The sequence below is a fragment of the Lissotriton helveticus genome, chromosome 6 (assembly GCF_964261635.1).
Source record: "Lissotriton helveticus chromosome 6, aLisHel1.1, whole genome shotgun sequence".
Classification (NCBI taxonomy): Eukaryota; Metazoa; Chordata; class Amphibia; order Caudata; family Salamandridae; genus Lissotriton; species Lissotriton helveticus.
The window spans coordinates 1,940,423,620-1,940,447,516 of NC_136067.1; the positions used below are offsets into that span (position 1 = coordinate 1,940,423,620).

A 23,897-nucleotide genomic window follows, 5' to 3' on the forward strand; every position below is an offset into this window, starting at 1 on the left:
TCAAAGGTGGCGGAAAGGTCGAGGAGGACCAAGGCCTGGGGGAGATTGGTGTCCAATCCTTCTCTAAGGTTGTCAAGGACCGATAACACTACAGACTCGGTAGAGTGAGCTGGGCGAAATCCGGCCTGACGGGGGGCTAAGACTCGTTTTTCTACCACGTAGGTAGTGAGGACTCTGGTCACATGTCGCTCCAGTACTTTCCCTCAGAAGGGTAAGAGAGAGATGGGACGGTAGTTGACGGGAGCAGAGGGGTCGGCGCCGGGTTTCTTAAGAATAGGGAGAATTATAACTGTTTTAAGAGATGGGGTAACAACGCCCTGGGACAGGGAGCTGTTGAGAAAGGTAAGTGGGGGTAGAGCGCAGATCGTGAAGATGTGCCGGAGAATATAGGAAAGACACGGGTCAAGTGGGGACCCTGATTTGACCAGAGAAAGAAGGGAAAGAAAGGATTCTTCCGTTAGGAGAGGGAAAGAGTCAAGACGGGCCTCTGGAGGAGGGCAGGGGGGATTGAGGAAGGAAGAAGAGGGGGGGGGATATTGGCTTTGATTTTTGCGATTTTATCCAAGAAATAAGTATTCAAGGAGTCGCATAAGGATTGTGACGGGGGAGGTTTGGGTGTAGTTCTGTCAGAATAAGCGAGTTTGTGGACAATAGAGAAAATTTCTCTGGGCTGGTTCTCGGCAGCTAAGATTTTCGAGGAGAAGTAGTCCGTTTTGGTGGTCAGGATAGTTTTTTTATATTGCGACAGGAGGGAAGTGTACTGGGCTTTGAGGATGGGACAGTATTGTCGTCTCCAGGCTCGTTCGGCGTGACGGACTGTAAGTTTTAGAGCCTTCAGCTCCTCGTTGAACCAGCGGTTGGAATCGTTCATACGTCTGGAAGAAACTCGCCTAAGGGGAGTCACAACCTGACAGGAGCCAGGAATTAATGGAGTCGGCTTGTTCTGAGATGGGCAGACCAAGTAAGTCTGGCCTGGAGGAGGAAAGAGAGGTGGCTAGAGAGGCCGCATCCACCCGGCCCCAGGAGCGTACCCAGATGTTTTTGGGATGCGAGGGTTTGGAGGGTGGGCCAAGTTGTAAGGAGAAGGAGATCAGGAAGTGGTCAGACCAGGAACAGGGGGAAATGGATAGGGACGCAATGGGGCAGTTTAAGGACCAGATCTGGTCGAGGATATAGCCCCGAATGTGGGTAGGGGAGAGGACATGAGAGGTAAAATTAAGAGATCGAAGAGTATCGGAGAATTCTTTGGAAGTGAAGCATTCGGCTGGGTCGGAGGGCCAAAAGTTGAAGTCACCTAGCACCATGATGGAGGAGTTGTTGACCGCTAGGGTGGCCACAAGCTCTTGAAACCCAGCCAGGAAGATTTGAGAGGATTGGGGAGGGCGGTACATAAGTAGACAGGTGAGAGGTGCATTAAGGGAGAGTGAACGGACAACTAAGAAATCTGAGGTGCCAATAGAGGGAAAAATAAGAGGCTGAAAGGGGAGTTCTTTGCGAGCGATCAGAGCGACGCCCCCGCCTGATTTGCCAGATGGTCGGTCGGCGCGGAGAGCGTAGTAAGTGGCAGGGAGAGATGCTAATAGGGAAGGGAGGGAGCTATCGCAGAACCAGGTCTCCGTAAGAAATAAGAGGTCAGGTTTGTGAAGATCGAGTAGAACAGAGAGTTCATGATAATGCTTGACTGCAGAGCGCGTATTGAGATAGTAAATGGAGAGAACAGTGGGTTTGGATCCAACAGGGTGGGCGGGGCGGGAAGTGGGAGGGAGAGGGGAAAGGTGGGTCGGGGCAGGAAGAGAGGGAGAAGGGGTTGAGGCAGTCAGTCCCAAACTATTAATATAGTTGGTCACGGAGGCGTCAATCGGCCAAGGGCCTTGGAGTCCATGTAATTGCGCCGAAGAATATTGTTGCAGTCGGGCAGAGTAGAGTGGCCTCGGCCCTAGGCCCGTTCGGTCGCAGACGGGCGCAGACGGGCTTGCCTTAGGCGCGACTTTGGCGCACAATCGTCGCACCCGCTGCGCTCGTCCGCTGCGCGTCCGATGGAAGCACATGATTTATTGTGGGCGAGGAGGCGGAGGTGGGCGTGGCCTCTGTAAAGGGGCGTGGCCTCTGCGCTCACCGGAGTGGCATCAGGAGGTGAAATTGATCGGTGTCCTACCGCAGCAGCGTTAAGTCGGCTGCGCGGGGAACGTGGATCAGATGGTGAGTGAATTAAAATAGCTAAGTACACAGGTGAAAAACAAAGAATTTCAATATTTTAAAATCATCAGGTCGCGCTCCCGGCTTCCGCCTCAGGAGGTTTCAGATTGACTGGGCAGACGCTTGTATTCGGCGCCTTTTTTATGCGCGGCGGAGGTGGGCGTGGCCTCTGTAAAGGGGCGTGGCCTCTGCGCTCACCGGAGTGGCATCAGGAGGTGAAATTGATCGGTGTCCTACCGCAGCAGCGTTAAGTCGGCTGCGCGGGGAACGTGGATCAGATGGTGAGTGAATTAAAATAGCTAAGTACACAGGTGAAAAACAAAGAATTTCAATATTTTAAAATCATCAGGTCGCGCTCCCGGCTTCCGCCTCAGGAGGTTTCAGATTGACTGGGCAGACGCTTGTATTCGGCGCCTTTTTTATGCGCGGCGGAGGTGGGCGTGGCCTCTGTAAAGGGGCGTGGCCTCGGCGCTCGCCGGAGTGGCGTCAGGAGGTGAAATTGATCATGTCCTACCGCAGCAGCGTTAAGTCGGCTGCGCGGGGAACGTGGATCAGATGGTGAGTAAATTAAAATAGCTAAGTACACAGGTGAAAAACAAAGAATTTCAATATTTTAAAATCATCAGGTCGCGCTCCCGGCTTCCGCCTCAGGAGGTTTCAGATTGACTGGGCAGACGCTTGTATTCGGCGCCTTTTTTATGCGCGGCGGAGGTGGCCGTGGCCTCTGTAAAGGGGCGTGGCCTCGGCGCTCGCCGGAGTGGCGTCAGGAGGTGAAATTGATCGGTGTCCTACCGTAGCAGCGTTAAGTCGGCTGCGCGGGGAACGTGGATCAGATGGTGAGTGAATTAAAATAGCTAAGTACACAGGTGAAAAACAAAGAATTTCAATATTTTAAAATCATCAGGTCGTGCTCCCGGCTTCCGCCTCAGGAGGTTTCAGATTGACTGGGCAGACGCTTGTATTCGGCGCCTTTTTTATGTGCGGCGGAGGTGGGCGTGGCCTCTGTAAAGGGGCGTGGCCTCGGCACTCTCCGGAGTGGCGTCAGGAGGTGAAATTGATCGGTGTCCTACCGCAGCAGCGTTAAGTCGGCTGCGCGGGGAACGTGGATCAGATGGTGAGTGAATTAAAATAGCTAAGTACACAGGTGAAAAACAAAGAATTTCAATATTTTAAAATCATCAGGTCGCGCTCCCGGCTTACCGCCTCAGGAGGTTTCAGATTGACTGGGCAGACGCTTGTATTCGGCGCCTTTTTTATGCGCGGCGAAGGTGGGCGTGGCCTCTGTAAAGGGGCGTGGCCTCTGAGCTCGCCGGAGTGGCGTCAGAAGGTGAAATTGATCGGTGTCCTACCGCAGCAGCGTTAAGTCGGCTGCGCGGGGAACGTGGATCAGATGGTGAGTGAATTAAAATAGCTAAGTACACAGGTGAAAAACAAAGAATTTCAATATTTTAAAATCATCAGGTCGCGCTCCAGGCTTCCGCCTCAGGAGGTTTCAGATTGACTGGGCAGACGCTTGTATTCGGCGCCTTTTTTATGCGCTGCGGAGGTGGGCGTGGCCTCTGTAAAGGGGCGTGGCCTCGGCGCTCGCCGGAGTGGCGTCAGGAGGTAAAATTGATCGGTGTCCTACCGCAGCAGCGTTAAGTCGGCTGCGCGGGGAACGTGGATCAGATGGTGAGTGAATTAAAATAGCTAAATACACAGGTGAAAAACAAAGAATTTCAATATTTTAAAATCATCAGGTCGCGCTCCCGGCTTCCGCCTCAGGAGGTTTCAGATTGACTGGGCAGACGCTTGTATTCGGCGCCTTTTTTATGCGCGGCGGAGGTGGGCGTGGCCTCTGTAAAGGGGCGTGGCCTCGGCACTCGCCGGAGTGGCGTCAGGAGGTGAAATTGATCGGTGTCCTACCGCAGCAGCGTTAAGTCGGCTGCGCGGGGAACGTGGATCAGATGGTGAGTGAATTAAAATAGCTAAGTACACAGGTGAAAAACAAAGAATTTCAATATTTTAAAATCATCCGGTCGCGCTTCCGGCTTCCGCCTCAGGAGGTTTCAGATTGACTGGGGAACGTTCTGAATATTGATGGGCATTTAATATTTTTGTGAACTCGCAGGGCGGTCCCTTTCTCTGTAGGGTGCTCAACTGCATATGCGTAGAATTTATAAACATTTGTACAGTACGTAGGAAAGATTTTCAGTTTATTGAAAATTGCTTTGATTTCTCTGCTCCAAAATTCCCAGCGGTGTTCCACTTGAATTTTCCAATTAATGAATTCCTCCAATACAAATTCCCTATTGGATTGACCAACGTCTCTCTCATTCAGGAGGTTCTGGTGCTTTTGCTAGGAAGCAATTCACCCACTGAGAATTTCAATAGCCCATTATTTAGATCTTGCAATTGTCTGATGCCACAATTTCATTATGTGTGCCCTCTTAGTATTTTAATGGGAGCATAAACAAATTGTACCCATTAATAACTATGGTCCTTGCGGGCTTCATGGCATATTAATCACGGCTATTCAGTGGGACGATTATCAGGGGACCTGTGTATGCGAAGCGAGGAAGCCTTTCTTTGGCTTCAGTTTTCAAGCATGGCAAACTGCTAATTGCATTTTATCAGTTTTTACAGAAGCTCCCACAGTGGTTATTTTATTATGGTACATTTTCCTTCTGTTGTTAGAAAGCATTGGAAAATTAACTCCTATTTTAATACATTGTTTTACTTTTCTGGATTCAAATGTGAGTCCTGGGTGGTGCAATGATTGTATTGGGCTCACCAGGACCCTAAAGACTTTTCTGTAATATTTTACTCTCAGTTCGTCAACATTGAGTTTTTTCAAATTATGGAACAATTAAGAAATGTTTAGGCTCCGCCAAATGTAACAAATGATCTAAAGAATACAGTTGCTGAAAAAGTGTGCAGATTTAGTATTCAAAGATCTTTTAGATATCCTTGAGCCTAGATAGTCCATGGATACACAGGACAGAAGGTCCATGTGCCATTGTCTGTTTTAGGTGACAGCACCACTCTGTGGGTGAGAGGTGCAGATTGTTTAGATCAGACTGGAATCAAGCTCAGTGATAGGTTATGAGCTCAGTACAACCTTCCTCTTGGAGGGACGATGGTGATAGAGTATCGGCATCACATAACTTGAGGGTTGAGTAGATGGACCATCAAACTGGATGATCTTCTTTCTAAAGGGAGTATACTGTATCATCTCCTCAGAAGCAGAACTCCCTCCATTTAGACACTCGGGCAAGATTCAGAAGAACCCGTTAATCAACACACATCACATTCTTGTCTCATTCAGTCAACCCTCATTTTCTCAATTTGAGGATCTGGCGAAGGCTAGTGGCTATTCCAGTTCACTGTCAGACTCCTGCCTTGCAAAATCATTCAAGAGCATCCGTTTCTCCATAAATGCAACTACTCCGTCTAGGACGGTTGTCACTAACTTGCTGATATAATAAGCACTTACCCCTCAGACTTAAAAATCGCCTACTTTTAATCACTTGTGAAGAACCCTATAGATTCAGAAAACCCAGCTGACAATAGTCCAATCTCAAATTACTCATTCCTGGGTCAACTAATGGAAAGAGTGTTGTTGACCCAGATTTGCTTGGTCTTCAAAAAGCTTCCTACTTTGAAACCACTGAACTATATTTAGGTCTTTAAGATATTAGAGGGCAAAATTTTGTTTGGGATAGTACTGGGGAGATTTTGTTACGTGAGGGGGAGGCCCAGAGTAGAGCCAGGTCCTGTTCACCACCGCATTCATGACCACAACACTTGATTCACAACATGACAGGGATCTGATAGACCTCCTATTGACCTCGGCAGTGAAAATGGTCCTGTCCAACTGGAAAGCTACAGCTAAGACATCATTCAAAGTCTGGTTCAATTGGGTGACGTACCTCAGGGGCGCTGATAGCATCACACTGCAAAACTTACCCTGGAGGACAGCTACTAGGGGGATGTGGAAACTGATGGACGAGTATCTGGACCTCTATGAACCCCCGTGAGATCACTTGGGGGGGACGGCTGTCCGCAAAACAAAGCGATACAAGCTCAGACTAGGCCCGTTGCTAAAGTAGTCTTCTTGTAACTATCTCCTCCCTTTCTTCTCTTCTCTCTTTCCTTCTCTTTCAGCTGCCCTTAATCTTCTAGCAAGACATTAGAAAGGGGTACAGCCTAACATGTATACCATCTACCTATAATCATGACAACACCAGCCAAACTTGGCTAGTACCCTGTAACTGTAAAGCGAATATACCTGTTTGTAAAATTCAATAATATACTTTGAAATAAAAAAAAAATTAAAAAAAGATATTAGAACCCCTCTTTTAACAGGAGATCATGATTACTAAGTCACCAGTAAGTCATGTCCTAAGATAAAATTAAACTGCATTAAGATATACTTAGTTTTGAGCACAATACTGTTGGCCCCCTACTTGGTGTGTAGAGTCTCACATATCACTGGAATACCGAGTTCTAAATATTGTGATACGAAAATATTGTGGCCCAAATAGTGACAACCAAAATATCATGAAGTATACTGAAGTAAAAAAGAAAGTAGATAATATATTTATCACAGAGGGCTGCTAGAAGTCTGGTAATCATAAACAACTCTGTTGTAATAAGTGAAATTGTTATTATTATTATTATTATGCCCGTAGGCATCTCGGCGCTTGCCTTGGGAACCCGTCCTGGCTTCCCCAAGGTGAAAGCCAGGCATCCCGCCACGGGGGGAGGGGGGGGGCGTAGTGGAGATTAAGCAGGCTAATGCCCAGAGCTGCAGAGTGTGAACCCATGATTCGAGTAGGCACCGAAACGAGAATTATCGAGTCCGTGGATATTTGGGCTCAAGACCCTGCCGCGTCGGGAATTGAACCCTGATCCCGGGTCTGACCTCTGCTTCAGGGTCTGCCTCCTCTAACCAGTGAGCCACACTTCTCCACTATACAAGCAGTGAAGTGATGCAATACATAGGGCTCGATTACGATGTCAGGCGGCCGCCACTGACTGGCCGTCGGTGAAGGTCTGCCGACATGTCGGTCCGAACTCCAGATTACAATACCGGCAGTCAGAGTGATTTGGGGGGAGGGGACAAACTGCCACCTCCAACAGCCTCAATATACCATTGGGGCGGCAGTTGGAGCCTAATCCTTACAATGGAGGCGGTGCCTGGGGAGGCACCGCCATAGGGATTAGGATGTCAGTTTCTGAAAGCCTTTACATCGCTGTCCCATGACATGAAAACGCTGTCAAAAAGGGACTTAGAGGGCCCCCACACGGTGCATTAATGTTTTCAAAATACTTTTTTACTATTGTGGCTTGTGTAGCAGTCCTTTTCCTGGGCAGCTGCATAAGACGCAATAGTATAAAGCATTTTACGACTGTCTGCATGGCGGTAGTATCGCAATTGGGCTGTGGGGACCGCTGAGTCCTTGTCGGGTGATCTTGTGCCCGAAATTATGTTGTGACATCGTAATGAGGCCCACAGTGTCAATAAAAACGTGATTGAAATTCGAGCAGACACACATACTTTTGTTTACATGTTTACTACTTGGATGTACTTTGGAAATATATTGATAGACATTTGGGGCTATATATCAGACTGATTTTTCAGTCAAAAACCCTGCGATTTCCAAATTAGAGGTTTGTGACCACAAAATGGATTTTTGGTATTCACGGAGCCCGTTTTTCAAATCTTTAAAGGCTTGCCAAATGACTAAATGAGTTTAAACACAATGAAACTGTGCATAAAGATATACTTTTGAGCACAATACTGTTGGTCCCCCACTTGGTGTGTAGGGTCTTGTGTACCACTGGAATACCAAGATATAAATATCTTGGCACAAAAATATTGTGCCCTAAATCGGCAACCAAAATATGATGAAAGTGAATATACATGGGTAAGTATGGATTTCTTATATTTAAAACATATGTTAAGCTAAGAATAGTGAATCTATACTTACCTACGTGCACTTACCTTCAGGATATTTTGGTTCTCAATACCTGGATCACCATACTTCGGTGCCACAATATTTTTATACTCCATATTCGAGTGTCTGAATCTTGAGGATCCAGCTAATATCACCCTCACAACTCATTTTTGTCTGTTTCTCAGTCATTGACAGTAATAGTTGCAAAAAGAAACTGGGAGAGTAAAACTGATGAGAAGATGGTAAATGAAACCCTTACTAATGCATCTGCAAATTAGGAACATTTAGGGCCAGATGTAGGTAGGGTTTTACCGGTCGGTAAATATACCGGTCGGTAAATTTACCGACCGGTATATTTACAGAATCGGTAAAATTGATATGTAGGTGGGACTCTTCTGAGTCCCACAAGGCCTACAAAATCGGTATTTTACCATCAAATTGTATTTGATGTTAAAATACCGATTCAGGTGTGCATGCACATGTGTGCATGCACACCTGTGCCATATGACAGGCAGACCTGCCCTTAGGGCAGGTATGCCTGCCATATGGCCCCTGAACCTTTTGTGGGGGTGCTAGAGGGTGTCAAAGTGACACCCCCTGCACCCTTGTCAAAATCGGTATTTACCGAATCGGTAAATACCGACCGGTAATGCCCCATTCATTCCTATGGGCTTCAAAGCCCATAGGAATGAATGGAGCATTACCGGTCGGTATTTACCGAATCGGTAAATACCGATTCTTAACGATTCGGTAAATGGAACATCTGGATGTTCCTACATACCCCCACTTCTTATTTACCGATTCTTAATTACCGAATCGGTAAAATTCGGTAATTAAGAATCGGTAAATAAGTTTTACCTACATCTGGCCCTTAGAGAGTTACAAAACAGGTCTCTTGTAGTTTTATAAAGGCAGGTTTGTGAACAATCTTCCTGAAAACATTAGGTAAATCAGATTTACCGCTTCATAAATACCGAATTTTACCGATTCGGTATTCATGAATCGGTAAATCTGATGTAGGTATTCATTCGGTAAAAAATACCGAATCGGTATGATTCGGTATTTACTGATTCTGTAATTACAGAATCGGTATTTGCCATTGATTCCTATGGGCCTTGAAGCCCATAGGAATCAATGGCAAATACCGATTCGGTAATTCCAGAATCGGTAAAAATACCGAATTGCCAAGGGGGACAGGGTGTCACTTTGACACCCTGTAGCACCCCCGTTTTTGCCTTGTGTGCAATGTGGCACACATACATGCCCTAAGGGCATATATGTGTGTCACATTGCACAGGTGTACATGCACAGATGTGCATGTGCACAGAAATTCGTAATTTACCATGCAACAGTATTACATGGTAAATAACGAATTTCTAAGGGCCTGGGGCACTGTAAACTCTGCCACCTACATTTGGAATTACAGAATCGGTATATTTACCGATTCGGTAATTTACTGAATCGGTAATTTTACCGATTCGGTAAATATACCGATTCTGTCATTTTCAGCCCCCTACATAGCAAAACCCAAATACCGGTCAGTAACGGCCAAAATCGGCCGTTACCGACCGGTAATTGGCGACTTACATCGGGCCCCAAGACTCTATTTTTCCAATGTGATGTCACTGGTAATTATATTACATATGTAGGTTCTGGTGTTATATATGGTATTCTCAAGTCATGTAATGGCATGAGCTACACATTAGGGGACAAATGCTGCAAAATGCTGACCAATTTGTTATGTAAGCAAACACTTTTAACTAACTACCTTTTAGGATTTTTCGATATACTGTTGCTTTTTCCCCGGGATTGTTTTTATATAAGAGCAATCTGGTGTTCTTTCACAGCTAGGCATGACTTTATTTTTGTCAGGTAAATGTGATGTTAAAGATTGCCAGCAGTGGACTGGAAATTTCCTAGCATTAATGTATGACATGCCTTGATAAGCGTCACTGCTGCAAGACTGCCTGCCCCCTGCCGCCAAAGGAGGGCTTCCTTATAGGAACATGGTCACTTTGAGAATTTCGTTAATAATTCATGCTATTTTTGTATTTTTTCTTGTTTTTTTTTCTCCAGAAAATTTATCGGAGATCTCTATACCAAAATTGGCCCAGATAGTCCTATTGCAAGATCTGAAAAAGGACAAATTACACTTTCAGAGGTACTGTAAGAAAAATGTCATTTTGATGGGACATACATGGAGTAGAAGAATGTGAAAAGCTATCTTTAGCTCTTTGTAACCATTTTAACACCCGCCAGATATTGTGCAAAATTTAATATATCATATAATCCTCTAATTATCATCAAATATGTTTACTTCAGTTAAAAAAACATAATTACAAAATCATCAAATATTGAATATAATTGTCAAATTATGTGATAAATCCTATACTTGCACATAGGCTGTTTCATCATGTAAGGCAGTGCATATCTTCAGGGACTCAAATTATTTTATCTATGGTGAGTTTGGAAATTAACTTGCTATCTGAGGCATGGACTTTAATTGTAAGTTTACCCTCACTTGTGTTGCTACAGGTGCAATATAATATGGGTGAGAAAATGTAGTTGCGATGATGCATGTGTCAATATGCGTTGTTCGTCGTCACTCCCATTGGCGGTAGAAGGTCACCACAGCATACCTGAATACACCTTAGGGTGCCATAAAACACCAGAGAAGAAGCTCTGGCAACCACAGGGCATGCAGGTGATGCTTTTAATAATCTTTCCGAAAACAGTTATTCACTTGCTTATTTTTTTTCTCTAGTATGGTGGTTATCCTGGGGCTGTTAAGAGTGCTTTTCTCTGAGCCATCTAACTGCTTTTGGAGACTAAGGGCCAGATGTAGGTAAATACTATTCTTAAATACCGAATTTTACCGATTCGGTATTTAAGAATAGGTAAATAGTATGTAGATAATTTTTCGGTACATTTTACCGATTCTGTAAAATTCGGTATTTACCGAATCGGTATTTACCGATTCGGTAATTGCCATTCATTCCTATGGGCCTGGAGGCCCATAGGAATGAATGTCAATTACCGAATCGGTAAATACCGATTCGGTAAATGGGGGAAAACATTGAAGGGTGGCAGGGTGTCACTTTGACACCCTGTTGCACCCCTCAATTGTGTATGGGTGCACATGTTGCAGACATACATACCCTAAGGGCATGTATGTCTGCAACATGGCACTGAAGCAATTTGCATAAAATTGCTTTTTTTTGTTGTTGTTATTTACCACCAACTTGTAGTTGGTAGTAAATAATGAATCCTAACATGGGATAAGCACTCATTTAAGTGCTCCCTATATTAGGAATTCGGTAATTTACCGAATCGGTATTTAGGAAATCGGTAATTTACTGATTCCTTAAATTACCGATTCAGTAAATTACCGAATCCTTATTTTCAGCCCCTACATCAGAAAAGCTTATTACCGGTCGGTAACGGCCGCCGAAATTCGTTAATTTCGGCCGTTACCGACCGGTAATAGCCTTCCAACATCTGGCCCTAAGGCTGTTGGGTAATGAAAGAAATTAGGTTGTTGGTTGACTGGGGTGTGAGCCCTCCTCAAAGGGCAACCACAATCCTTGTCAGGGTGAAGTCACAAGCAAACTCCAAATTAACCTGTGTTCAGCCCTCTGGTAGCTTGGCACAGAGCAGTCAGGGCTAGCTCGGAGGCAATGTGTAAAGTATTTGTGTAAACCTCCAAACAGTAACACAGTGAAAACACACCATATAAGGATCCCATACCAGTTTAGAATAATAGAGCAATATGTAATAAAGAAAACTAGAGCAAAACAAAAAAATCCAATCAGTAGAATCAAGGATATGAATTTTTTACGACTTAAGTGTAAAATAACGCCAAAAACCACAAAGTAGCAACTGCGGCTGTCTGGTCGTGTGGGACCGGGAGAAATTCACAAGTTCACATTGACGACGATGGAGCTTGGGTTGGTTTCAGGGACCAGTTTAGTCCAGCTAAAAGTTCCTTCTCAGTCCAGTGCCAAGAGTCCTATTCACGGTGGAGTAGGCTACGAGGAGCAGGGACGCTTTGCAGACGGTTGTCGATGCAGCTGAAAGAGCAGGCAGGGCATTGCAGTTGGTCATCGCTGAAGAGCGAAGAACCTGTTCGCTTCGCGGACAGTCGGGCCGGTGCTTCGCGGTGTTGCTACATGTGAGTGGTCAATGCTGTAGCGAGAATGGTTGGGTTGACGGAACTTTGTGTTGCTGGGCTGTGCGAGTAACCAGGAAATTCAGCCTCTCCGAGGCCACAGCAAGTGTCCAAGACCTCAGGGGCACCATTTGGGAGTTAGGGGCATGCTCCAGCTGGATCTTGGGGCTGGTGCAGGTGATTGGGAGCCTGTTATATCCCTGTGGCTCAGAGCAGGAGGCCAGATGACAAAAGGATCTATCACCAGTTTAGAAAAATAGAGCAATATGTAACACATAAAACAAAAATCCAATGAGTAAAACCAGAGTGATGAATTTTTGAACATTTAGGTGTAAAATAGCACCAAAAATCACAAAGTTACAACCATGACTATCTGGTTGTGTGGGACTGGGAGAAAGTCACAAGTTCAGTCCAACCGCGATGGAGCGCAGGTCAGATAGAGGGACCAGGTTGGTCCTGCTGCAAAGTTACCTTCTCAGTCCAGCGCCAAAAGCCCCTTCATGGTGGAGGCTGCGAGGAGGAGGGAAGAGTTGCGGAAGGACGTTGCAGGAAGCACGAAGATCCTGCTGGCATGGCAGATGGTTGGCCTGGTGCTTCATGGTGTTGTTCCACATGAGTGGTTGATGCTGTAGCATGAAGGGTAAGGCTCACAAAATTTCGCGTTGCTGGGCTGTTCCAGTGACATGGGTTCGGCACCACCTGGCCCAGTTGCGGTGGCAAAGAGTCCAAAAACTTCAGTGGAGCCCCACTCAGGCCTCACCAAGGGTCCAGGAACTGAAGGCAACATTCCCTCAAATGTTTGCCTCTGTGTGCAGCAGAGTAAGGTCTCTGTGTGCTGCAGCCAGGGTTATGTGTGCCAAGAACCCAACTGCACATGTAGACTAGGGCTTTAAGTGGGATGAAAAAAACTAGGGGGGTCTCTCAAAGGGATGTGATCAATGCAATTAAGGGCATGGCCTTAAAGCAATTAAGCTAAAAATCTGTGTGTCGCATAATGTGCCACCCGACTGATATTTTGCTGCTTCTGTCATTGCATTCAAATATATAATACAAGTAACATTACACCTACAAGAAGCCAGGACTATTGGCTTTGTCAATGGTTGCTTGTTGCATAAAGTTGTATATAGTAGTGAAAATGCTTCCTCTCTTGTGGTAAAGTTTGTGGCTTAAAGCTTGAGCTGCTGACTTAGGAGATGGGTTTTGAGTCTCGAGTCAGCTTAACATCCTGTGATTCTGTGCAAATCAATTAATCTCCTCATACATACCAAAAAAAGAAATATTGAATCATGTAAATAGCTCCAATACTTTTGGTTTGAGTTTGCACTATATAAAACTTGCTGCATTTCTTTTCTAAATGCAGGGCTGATGGTTTGCCTTTTGAAAGTTTTTATGTTAAATGCAGACCATGACAGGTGCTGTATTGTATTGTAATTGCATTTATATACCGCTTACTACCCCTGACGAGGCTTTGGGGCACTTTTTCGGCGAGTAGCACTCTACTCCAGAACCCATAAAGGATTATTGGTGAATTAGTATTGTGAAATACAAAAGTAATTTAGTCTGTTATTTGGACTGAGAAGCATAGTGGAGGAATGGAAGAGAGAAAAGGTTTGTATATATATATAGCGCTTGCTACCCCTGATGTGATGTGTTGTAGCTCAGGTAAAGAATGATGATTTATTTATGATATACGGTTTATAGTAGGTGATGCAGGGTAAAACATGTTGTAGCTCAGGTCCAGAATGTCAATTTATCTTAGACATACAGAGGCAAGAATATATAGTACCCCCCTGCTGTACAGTATATGGATACTACGAGTCACCGAAGAGTTCCATGGCCATGTAGAGGCACGAGTTCATTTATATGACTATCGAGCTCTAAGGTAACTTACAATATCCTTCTCATGTAAAGCAGAGGGCATTTTATCTCTTATAATACATGGCCACACCATCATCTTTCCAACAGGAAAACACTTAAATAAATACTTTGTGCATAGCTCTTTCATATGTTTCATATGAAAGAAAGAGCACATTTGCAAACGGGAAGACTAAAAATATAATCACTTCTACTACTGAATCAAGGATTGTGCCTCTCTTCCTTTTACTGAAATTTCACAGAAGCAATGAAAGTTTATTAGAAACAAACGGCACTTCCCCAGAACCATATTACAACATCTCAGTCCAAATGTCTTTATTCCTGCCTCAATGACCTCTGTACATTACCCTTATATATTTTTTTGAAAATCTAACCCTTTGGGTTTGAAAATGTTGGCATGCCTGATATATCCCCTTACAAAACAGCAAGCATCATATTGACTGCTTCTTACTTTGCGAACAACTCGAGTCTCTCGTGCACAACAGGTCAATATCGCTGCAACCAAATGAAGAGTAACGTCCTCAGCTCTTCATTTCTTGAATATCGGACCAAACTGTACAGGAAGTCTTCTGATTAACATCAATTCTTTCGAAAGGCCAACAATCCGCCCCACAGCCTTGCTGCATTAGGAAAAGAAATGCAGCAAGTCTACAAACAAACACAACTGGTGCTTTAAAGAACATCTGAAAGCGCATGTCATACTTTTAAACTTGATGCATTTCTTTTCTTACAGCGTCATGGGCTGCATATCACATAAATACTTTCAAAAGGCCCACAATCAGCCCCACAGCCGTGCTATATTTAGAAAAGAAATGCAAGTGCAGGAGTGTTTTTTTCACCGGCGCACAAATGTTCTCTTGGGATGTGCTGTGTGTGTGTGCTCTTCACACATAGCACTGCACCCTCAGGGATACAGAGGTGCACGCACACCCACACCTTACAAGGAACAGTGCCTGAGGGGCACCACTTGGGGACCAGGGGCTTGCTCCAGCTGGATCTGGGTGCTGGTGCAGGTGGTTGGGAGTGTGGTATGTTCCTGTGGCTCAGGAAAGGAGGCCAGAAGACTAACCCTTAGCGCCACTCTAGGAGTCCTGGGTTCAAGAGGTGTAGATTCAGTTTTTCTCATTGGGCAGAGGGCAGTAGGTAGGAAGGTAGCACAGCAGGGCAGACATTCCCTTAGAGAAGCTGTCAAGCAGTGTGGCAGTCGTTCCAGCAGCACAGCAGTCCTTCTTCCTGGCAGAGTATCCACAGGTCCAGAAGTGTACTTAAAAGTCTGATGTCCAGTATGTATACCCAGTTGTGCCCTTAAGTGAGGTAGAATATTTTAGAGGTATACCTTTGCAATCCTACCTAACTGGTTCCAGACTAACTAATTGGGATATGTAGCCCTTTGTGTGGTGGCAGGACACAGCCTATTCAAGTATAAGTAGTTCTGTGGCCAGCTCCCCCTCCATTACTGCTATTGATGACCCTTCCAGGCACACCTAAGCTCTCTATTGGGTGTGACTGTCTTGGAGGAATACACAAAGCCCAACTGTCAGCTACGCCCAGTCATGTGACCCAGAGATAGGTCTCAAGCATCAATGGCTAAGGCAGGAAAATGCCAACTTTCTAAAAGTGGCATTTTCAAAATTGTAATTTAAAATCCACTTGTCTGTAAGTTTGGATTTATCATTACAATTCTAAAGATACAAAACAAACTGGTTACTTGTTCACATTTGGAAATTACAGCTTTTTAAATGTAATAAGTACACTCTAGTGTGATCCTATGGGAGAGGTAGGCCTTGCAGTAGTGAAAAAAGAATTTACGAATTTTTCACTACCAAGACATGTAAATCTTAAATGTGCATGTCCAACATTTTACATACACTACATCCTGCCCTATCCTAGGGGTGACTTATAGGTATTAAAGAAGGAAGCGTTGCTCCTGGCAAAAGGTTTACTTTGCCAGGTCATAATGGCAGTTTAAAGCTGCACGAACAGGCTACGATGGCAGGCCTGAGACACTACTTAAGTGGGTGACACAATCCGTGATGCAGGCCCACTAGTATCATTTATTTTACAGGGCCTGGGTGTATGTAGTACCACAATACTAGGGGCTTACAAGTACATTAAATATGCCAATTGGGTGGAGGCCAATCTTAGCATGTTTTAAGGAGCGAGCTTGAGCACTTTAGCACTGGTTAGCATTGCTGAAGTGCACACCATCCTAAGGCCATCAAAAATTAATTCAGCAAAAAGTGGCGGGTAAAGGCAGAACATTTGGGGGTGACCTTGCAGAGAGGGCCTGGTCAAACAGTTAAGTACACAAACACTTCTTGTCGAGCACCAGTGATTTACTACCTTGATGTAGATTCTATTTAAAAGTGTCTTCCATGTTCTTATACAGGTATAGTTTCCTCAATCCTCCACCTTCCTTCACAACCTATGTATTTCCCTTAATCCTGGTTACTTCTCTGTGCTTGTTGGTTCTATTCTAGGGGTAAGGATAGTGAGACTTAAGCCCTCCTAGCTCACTGGCCTGTAGATAAAAACTAGATCTGCTATACATCTGTCTGCTACTCCCGTTTCTCCTTTTTCCATACCTGCCAACTTTACAGATGGGTAAGCAGCAGATTCTTAAAAAGTACTCGGAAGTACATATTTCCCCCATTGACTTCTGTTGAAACAGTCAATTTCATGTGGGAGACCGCCAAAATTAAGCAATTCTAGTTTAAAAAATCGGGAGTGTCCCGCCTGATTGTTCTATTGGCATGTTTGCTCTTCCCACCTACTTTTATCCAGAAGTCAGCTTCTGGCCAGATCCCAGTGGGAAACATCACTTACAACGCAACTTTTACCACGCGATGCTTTTACATCGCAACTTTTACAACGCAAACCATTTCAACGCAAACCATTTCAACGCATTGCGCTGGGGGGCGCTCTAGGATAGGGAATATATTTAATTTACTATCCAACACCTTCCCTACTATCCACGGGGACTGGAGTTGGAATAGTAAATTAAATAATTCACTATCCAGTTCCCCAAAGCACTATGCGTTGTAATGGTATGCGTTGTAAAACTTGCGATGTAAAAGCATGCGTGGTAAAAGCATGCGTTGTAATGTCGTACATCCGATCCCAGTTACCTGCAGGAAGAGGGGGCTTTTCAAGGTCTGTCTGGCCCTTCCCTGATTGCCTCTTCATCTTTTGGAAGTAAGCGTTGTATGTGAGGCCAGTAGAGATGTCCTCTTCATATTGTCTTTTGGTAAGTTTGGCAAAGAAAAACACTGTTATTCTGGCTTAATCTGCTCTGATTGAAAAGGTTTTTGTCTTTCTCCATTGCTTATGTCCCCATTTAAAAATGCCCTGCTCCCTTTTCTTCAGCATTTTGCATGGTAGTTGGCAGTATGAGGAGGGTGTGACTCTTCCTATCTCACCCCCTCATGGGTAGAAAGTCTTGATCACTGTCTTATCAAGTCCCACTGCTTACCTGCCATGGGAGCTGGCAAAATAGGGTTGTCACTACTGGTCTTTTGTTTAGAACGAGTTGCTTTCCAGGTTAGTGTGTAAGTCTACCATGTCTATTTTGTGGGACCACTAGTCGTCTTTGGTTGTAGTTCTGGGATATAAAGCAATCGACCTTCTTCCCAAACCATAAAGAACCGTCGTATCATTCTTGGGGGTTGACATTTACAAAGGGGAAAAATTGGAGTGTCCGTACGCATAACATTCGGGAGTGGCTATAACCTGTTCAGGCACTATGGACTCTCCTTCACTGTTGTGCAATGTATTGAAACTACTAAGAAGTGAAATCCATCTGTGATTGTATGAAGAGAATTGCCAATACCAGTTAGCCCCACTCAATAAATAACCACAGTTCTTTTTGGGGTGGACCCTCCGGTACTTTAGTACAAAAGCAGTTAGGCTTGACTCAGAGGCACTGTGTTTAGTATGTATGCAGGACTCAAACAGTAATAAAGTGGACAGGCAAAACAAGAAAAATCCCAAACCAATTTAATAAATTGAGCAAGTCTCAATGAATAAAATGACACCAAAATGAATTTTTACATTTTAGTAAAATCTAGCACCTAAAAAATCAGGAAACATCCATTAAAATGCAGGCATTACATCGCAATGCTATTACAACGTATATCCCGCACTGACCAGCACCTTCCCTGAGGTAAGCACCCGGCGGTGTTAGACTAGTAATTTTCGTTGTAATGGAACATGCGTTGTAATGGATTGCGGTGTAATGGCATGCACTGTAATGCAAGAGGAGTTGTAAAAACTGTCTTGTAAAGTTATGCATTGTAATAGTTTGCATTGTAATGTCATACATCCAAAAAATCAAAGTGCCAGCTGCTGGTATCTGGTCACGCAAGACTGGAGCAAAGTCAAAAGTTAAGGCCGACCAAGATGGAATGGTGGATTAGGCTCTGTCTTGTTTACCCTCTGACTAAGATCTTTTTTTGAAGAAAGGTTCCTGAGAAGGTAAAGTTCAGCAGAGAAAGGCAGCTGTTAGTTTACGAGGAAGAGACGTCGGCATGGGGGAGCAATTGGACAAGGTTGCGGTGGAGATTTTACCTGCAGACCTAGTCACGTTTTTGGAAGTTGAAAATCTACAGTGGGATTAAGCTACAGGCTGTTGCCAGCGAGGGCTTCATGGGGCCAGATACCTTCACTGAGAAATCCTGCTGAACATGGTTTGCTGCTGCAGTGAAGCATGTAGCAGGAGTTACTGTAGAGTCGGGCCATCGGGGATGCACCTAGGACAGATTGGCATGCAGGTGGGTCCCAGTCTCAAGCCACTTTTGGCTGAAAAATGTTCTGAGTCCCAATTGTTGGGGTTAAGCTAGAGAAGCACCTTCAGCGCCACAACCAAGGGTACAGGACTGGAGGTGCTCCACTTCGGGGGTCAGGACTCACTCCAGCAGGGCCAGTTTCACTGTTGAAGGTCTGTGGAGCTTGCTATCTCCCTGTAGATCACACAGGAGGCCAGCCAAATATCTGGTAATCATCCTTTCAAGCTGCAGGGCAGTCCTCTGGGGAGCAAAGTAGGCCTCAAGCTGCATGGCATTTCTCAGGGGGTACAACACAGTCCTTCTGGTGTCCTCCACTGGTCTAGGAGTGTATTGAAGAGTGGCTCAAGAGGTCCAATATTTATACCTGGTGTCAGACGTTGACATGGGGGAATCCTCTAGGCTTCCTCCAAATCTGGTTCTGGAAAGTTCTTTTCTTCCCTTGCCATGCTCCAATAAGTCTTGGGGGACAAAAGACGGGTGTCTTGTTCCTTTGTGTGTGTGCTGGAGTCAGTACTTTGAAATGTAAGTAGGGCAGGAGAACTCTCCTCCCCCAACGTGCTGCCAACACCTAAGCCCTATTGTCTCACTGCTAGGGAGAAATGCACAAAGCCTAACAGTAGGGTCATGTAACCCAGGACACTTGCAGCAGGCACCAAATGGTTAGGACAATAAAAATGCCAACTTTCTAAAAATGTAATTTTCGGAATTGAGACTTAAAATCAGACTTTACCATTAAACAGGATTTTAAAATACATGTCATTTGATATATCTACCTGTTCCCAAACCAAAGTTAGCACTTTGGACCAATAAATTAAATGCTACTAGTGGGCTTGCAGAATTTATTGTGTAGCTTGTAGTGCAATTTTAAACGGACAATTCTACTCTGGAGAATAACCTGTTTGCCAAGCCCAAAGCTCACTTTTTTAATACATAACTTGCCACTACAGTAGGCTTTAACAGCCTGTAAGCCAAGGCGCATTGTATTTAAAAAGTGGGACATATATGTTCAGGTTTTACATGTACTGGTAGCGAAGAACTTGTAAATTTGTTTTTCACTCTTCAGGGCATAATAAGAAAGCTTGTGTACCAATAAAAACAGAGAAGACAAGGAAAAGAAGGGCCTCATCCCTTCGGTTCGCTGTACGGAAATAGACAGATCAAACACTCTTTCATCTCATGACTCAAAGGTTCCAAAGTGCAGCACATTTTGAACAAATGGATTCAAATCCACCTGTGTGACACCACAACTTCCCAGCCTGAACTAACCACTGAATGAATTTACTGAGTATATAGTAATCTCTGTCCTCCTGGCCAATAGTCAAAGTTGAACTAACGGAGGCAGGAGCGTTTGTCCGCTTCCATACCATTTACCGAATTACCCAGACTCGATCCACTGCCGATTTGATCGTTGTCCGTATCCCGCTTTGCTCTTCCTACTCCGGTAGAAGGAGTGTTTTGGCGAAGAAACAGTATTCGATCTGTCTATTTCTGTACAGAGAACCGGAGAGACGAGGCCCTTCTTTTCCTTTACCTTTCTGTTTTTATTGGTACTGATTGTGCCCTGAAGAAGGTGTGTTGTTGACTGGCCACAGCACACCGAAACGCACATCAGCACTTGCTTTTCTATCCCTGTGACAATACAAAAGAGTATCAGGTCTTCCAAGACCAATAAAAACTATCAGCTTTATAAAATATAGGTAACTAATTATGCAAGCCACATGAAGATATGGTCTATGATTTTGATAGACCTGAAAAGGTATTTCAAGCTAATCACCTGGTGAAAAAATGTATAAAGATTTATTCTAACTAGTCTATACATTTGTGAGAACAGCTGTTTTGCTTGTATTGAATATGTCACTTGGGTATTATACAAGACAGTTTCTATGGGTCACTACAAGATGTGTTTAGTACAAATGGTGTGTATGAAGGTTGTGAGTCTGTCAGGATTTTTTAATTGGATAGTGGGACGGTTCACTCTTATCTGTACAAAATATCAGGGATACGTCACCATATTTTAAAGTATAAATTATGAGTGTGAATATGAAATAAAGTTAAGAATATGATTTATTCTATATTGAAAAGATTTTGTTGTATTTTTTCTTGTATTTAACTCTTTACCTAGAGCATTTGATTTGCTCTTTTATGCTGTTTGGTCCCTGTCCCACTCCTATTTCAGGTTTTTTGGGGAACCGTTTATTTCATTAGAAGAGCTGAAAACACACCTCAATAACAAAAACTGCATCACAATGTAGTAACATTCCACTTCTGCTCTGAGACCCTAGCTATGCCTTCAATTACTTGTTGACTGTATCTTTGTCATGTCGCATAAAGAATGCGAAAAGTGACGGATTGAGAGCTTGAATTAATATCTGTCGCTAGAGATCGCTCGGGCCGATTCCCGGTCCTTAGTTTTTGCCCACCATCCTACCTCACATTAGACCCAGGTTTATGCAACTTGGGACCAAATTCACCTTCTATTGTGGGCTAGATACTACTGACTGTCTTGACAGAGCTATCGGCACCAGTGTGGCCATTCACAGACACACCTGGATGCAGCCCACTAGCTTTTTGGGAGTCGTCCACTCCAGTATTGTGGACATACCATTTGATGGCTTCAGACAGTTTGGGGATAAAGTGGACTCAGTCTTGGAGCACTTCAAGTTGTTTCTCTGTGCCAATCGTCTCATCATTTTCACCCTATACATAGTTCTGATAGGAGCTTTCAATATCACCAAAAGCCCCATCAGGTGCAACAATTAACCCAGCCTTTTCGTGATAGCAGCCATGGTACCCATATGAGAGGGCAATAGGGACACTGTGAAGAGCAATTTTCTGCCCTCCCCTAGCTGCCACCTCGTCCAAGCCTCATTATCATGCCTGTTACATCACACAGCCACCCTGTCAGAGGCAGGAGATGACCTATTCTGACAGGGAATCAGGCAATAACTTTGGACAAGTGGGTCCCGCAGATTGTTTGGAAGGGTTACTCTTTATGAATTCGTGAGACCCCACTGCAACTTCCACCATTCCCAGGCCAGCCTACCGATGACCAATTGTAACTCTTGCAGGTGGAAGTTCTAACTGTTTTGGCCAAAGGAGCCACAGAGCGGGTGCCAGCACCAGAAGTTGGTTGTGGATGTTATTCTCACTACTTCCTGGTGCTGAAAAAAAACAGGGGTCTTAATCCCATTTTAGTCCTGCACTCTCTGAATGCCTTTCTGCCGAAAGACAAGTATAAAAGGCTCATCCTTGCCCAGATATTTTCTGCCCTCTACCCTGGAGACTGGATTGTAGCGCTGGGCCTACAGGACGCTTATTTCCACATTCTCGCTCTGCAGGCTCACAGATGTGAACTGTGGTTCACGGTAGGTTACAAGCATTTCCATTGAACTGTGCTCCCCTTTGGTCTCACCAGCACCTCACCATGGTGTGGTAGCAGCACATTTTCAGAGATCAGGGTTCACGTTTTCCTGTACCTCCACGACCGGTTACTAAAGGCGGTCCCAACCTAGGCAGTTGTCAACTATCTCCAGACTACAGCGAACCTCCCGATTTCCTTGGGGCTCACTATCAATGTGCCAAAGTCTCACACCTGACTCCTTTGCAGACGCTCCAATTCATCTGAGCCATTTTGGACACAGTGCAGTTTCGCACCTATCCCCCAGAGCTGAGAGTCCAAGATATGTGGGTTATGATACTGATGTTTCCACCTCTGTCCTAGATCTCAGTGAGGATGAATCTGAGGCTGCTGGGACCGATGGCATTCTGTGATTAAGGACATCAGAGGGCATATGCGTGCTCTGCAGTAGGATCTTAAGACCCAGTGGGCACAACATCAATAGGATATTTCTGATATGGTCCTGATTTCGGAGGAGACTGCAAAAGCCCTGCAGTGGTGGATGCAGGACTGTGAGTGGGGCAGCGACAGAGACCCCTCTCCTTACTCCACCCAGAGCTCACATTAGTGGCCAATGTATCTCTTCTGGGTTATATGGGAGAGGTGGAGATCAGAGACACCTGGTCTCCGGCAGAGGTCTGTCTCCATATCAAGCACCTGGAGTTGAGAGCCAAGCACTTGGGGGCTGAAAGCCATCCTGCCATCCAACAAAGGGAAACTGGGGCAAGTACTCATGGGCAACACCACCGCCCAGTGGTACTGCGACATGCAGGGAGGAGTAGGGTCGTGAACCCTGTTCCAGAACGATTGTGTCTCTGGTTGTGGGTATAGTGCCAAGGAATTTTTCTGAGGACCTGCCACCTGGAGGATTCCCTGATCATCAGAACAGATTAAGCCATTAGTGCCTTTTGGATCACAAAAAGCAGTAAAATCTGGAGGTGTCGCAGGATCTTTTCTGCGAAGAGGGAGAACCTTGGCTCGATCTTTTTGCCACCGTAAGAGCATGCAATGTCAGAACTTTTGTGCTTTTGAATTTCCAAGGTGTCTCTAGCTCTGACCCTTTCTGTGTAGAATGAAACTCTGGACTTCTGTACGCCTTCTTGTTGATACCTCTGCTGCCCAGAGTCCTGAAGAATATCAGGACATACTGGGCCCAAGTCATCATGGTGGCTTGGATTGGGCACAGAGACTATGGTATCTCAAACTCCTGGGCATGAGCATCTGTCCTCCGAGCAGGCTGCCTCGGGGGAGTGTTATGCACCTGAACCCATGCAAAGTACACCTCTATGCATGGAAATTGAGCAGAGACAGAGGAGTGCTTCAGTCTTCCTTCTTAACCGCATGCGCGCTAGCGGTTTTCCCGCTGCGCGCTGAAAAATTGAAAAACCCGCGTTACGTGACAAAGCCAGCTCGTCATGCGCGTAGCGCAGGTAACGCCCATGACGAGCTGGCTTTGTCATGAGCACTGAAGGGGTTAAGTCATGGATATCATTGTGTCAGCCAGGGGTCCCTCAATCAAATCTGTATATTCCTGT

At 44.9% G+C, this 23,897-nt stretch overlaps 1 protein-coding gene across 1 annotated transcript in view; it reads left to right on the plus strand.

Moving 5' to 3' along the window:
• Positions 1–23,897, plus strand: part of EPHX2 (epoxide hydrolase 2) — a 587,345-nt gene that overhangs the window by 17,406 nt on the left and 546,042 nt on the right. Inside the window, exon 2 of the mRNA XM_078649944.1 lies at positions 10,215–10,299. Within this exon, the coding sequence (XP_078506070.1) occupies positions 10,215–10,299 (85 nt within the window). The remainder of the gene's footprint in view (positions 1–10,214; positions 10,300–23,897) is intronic.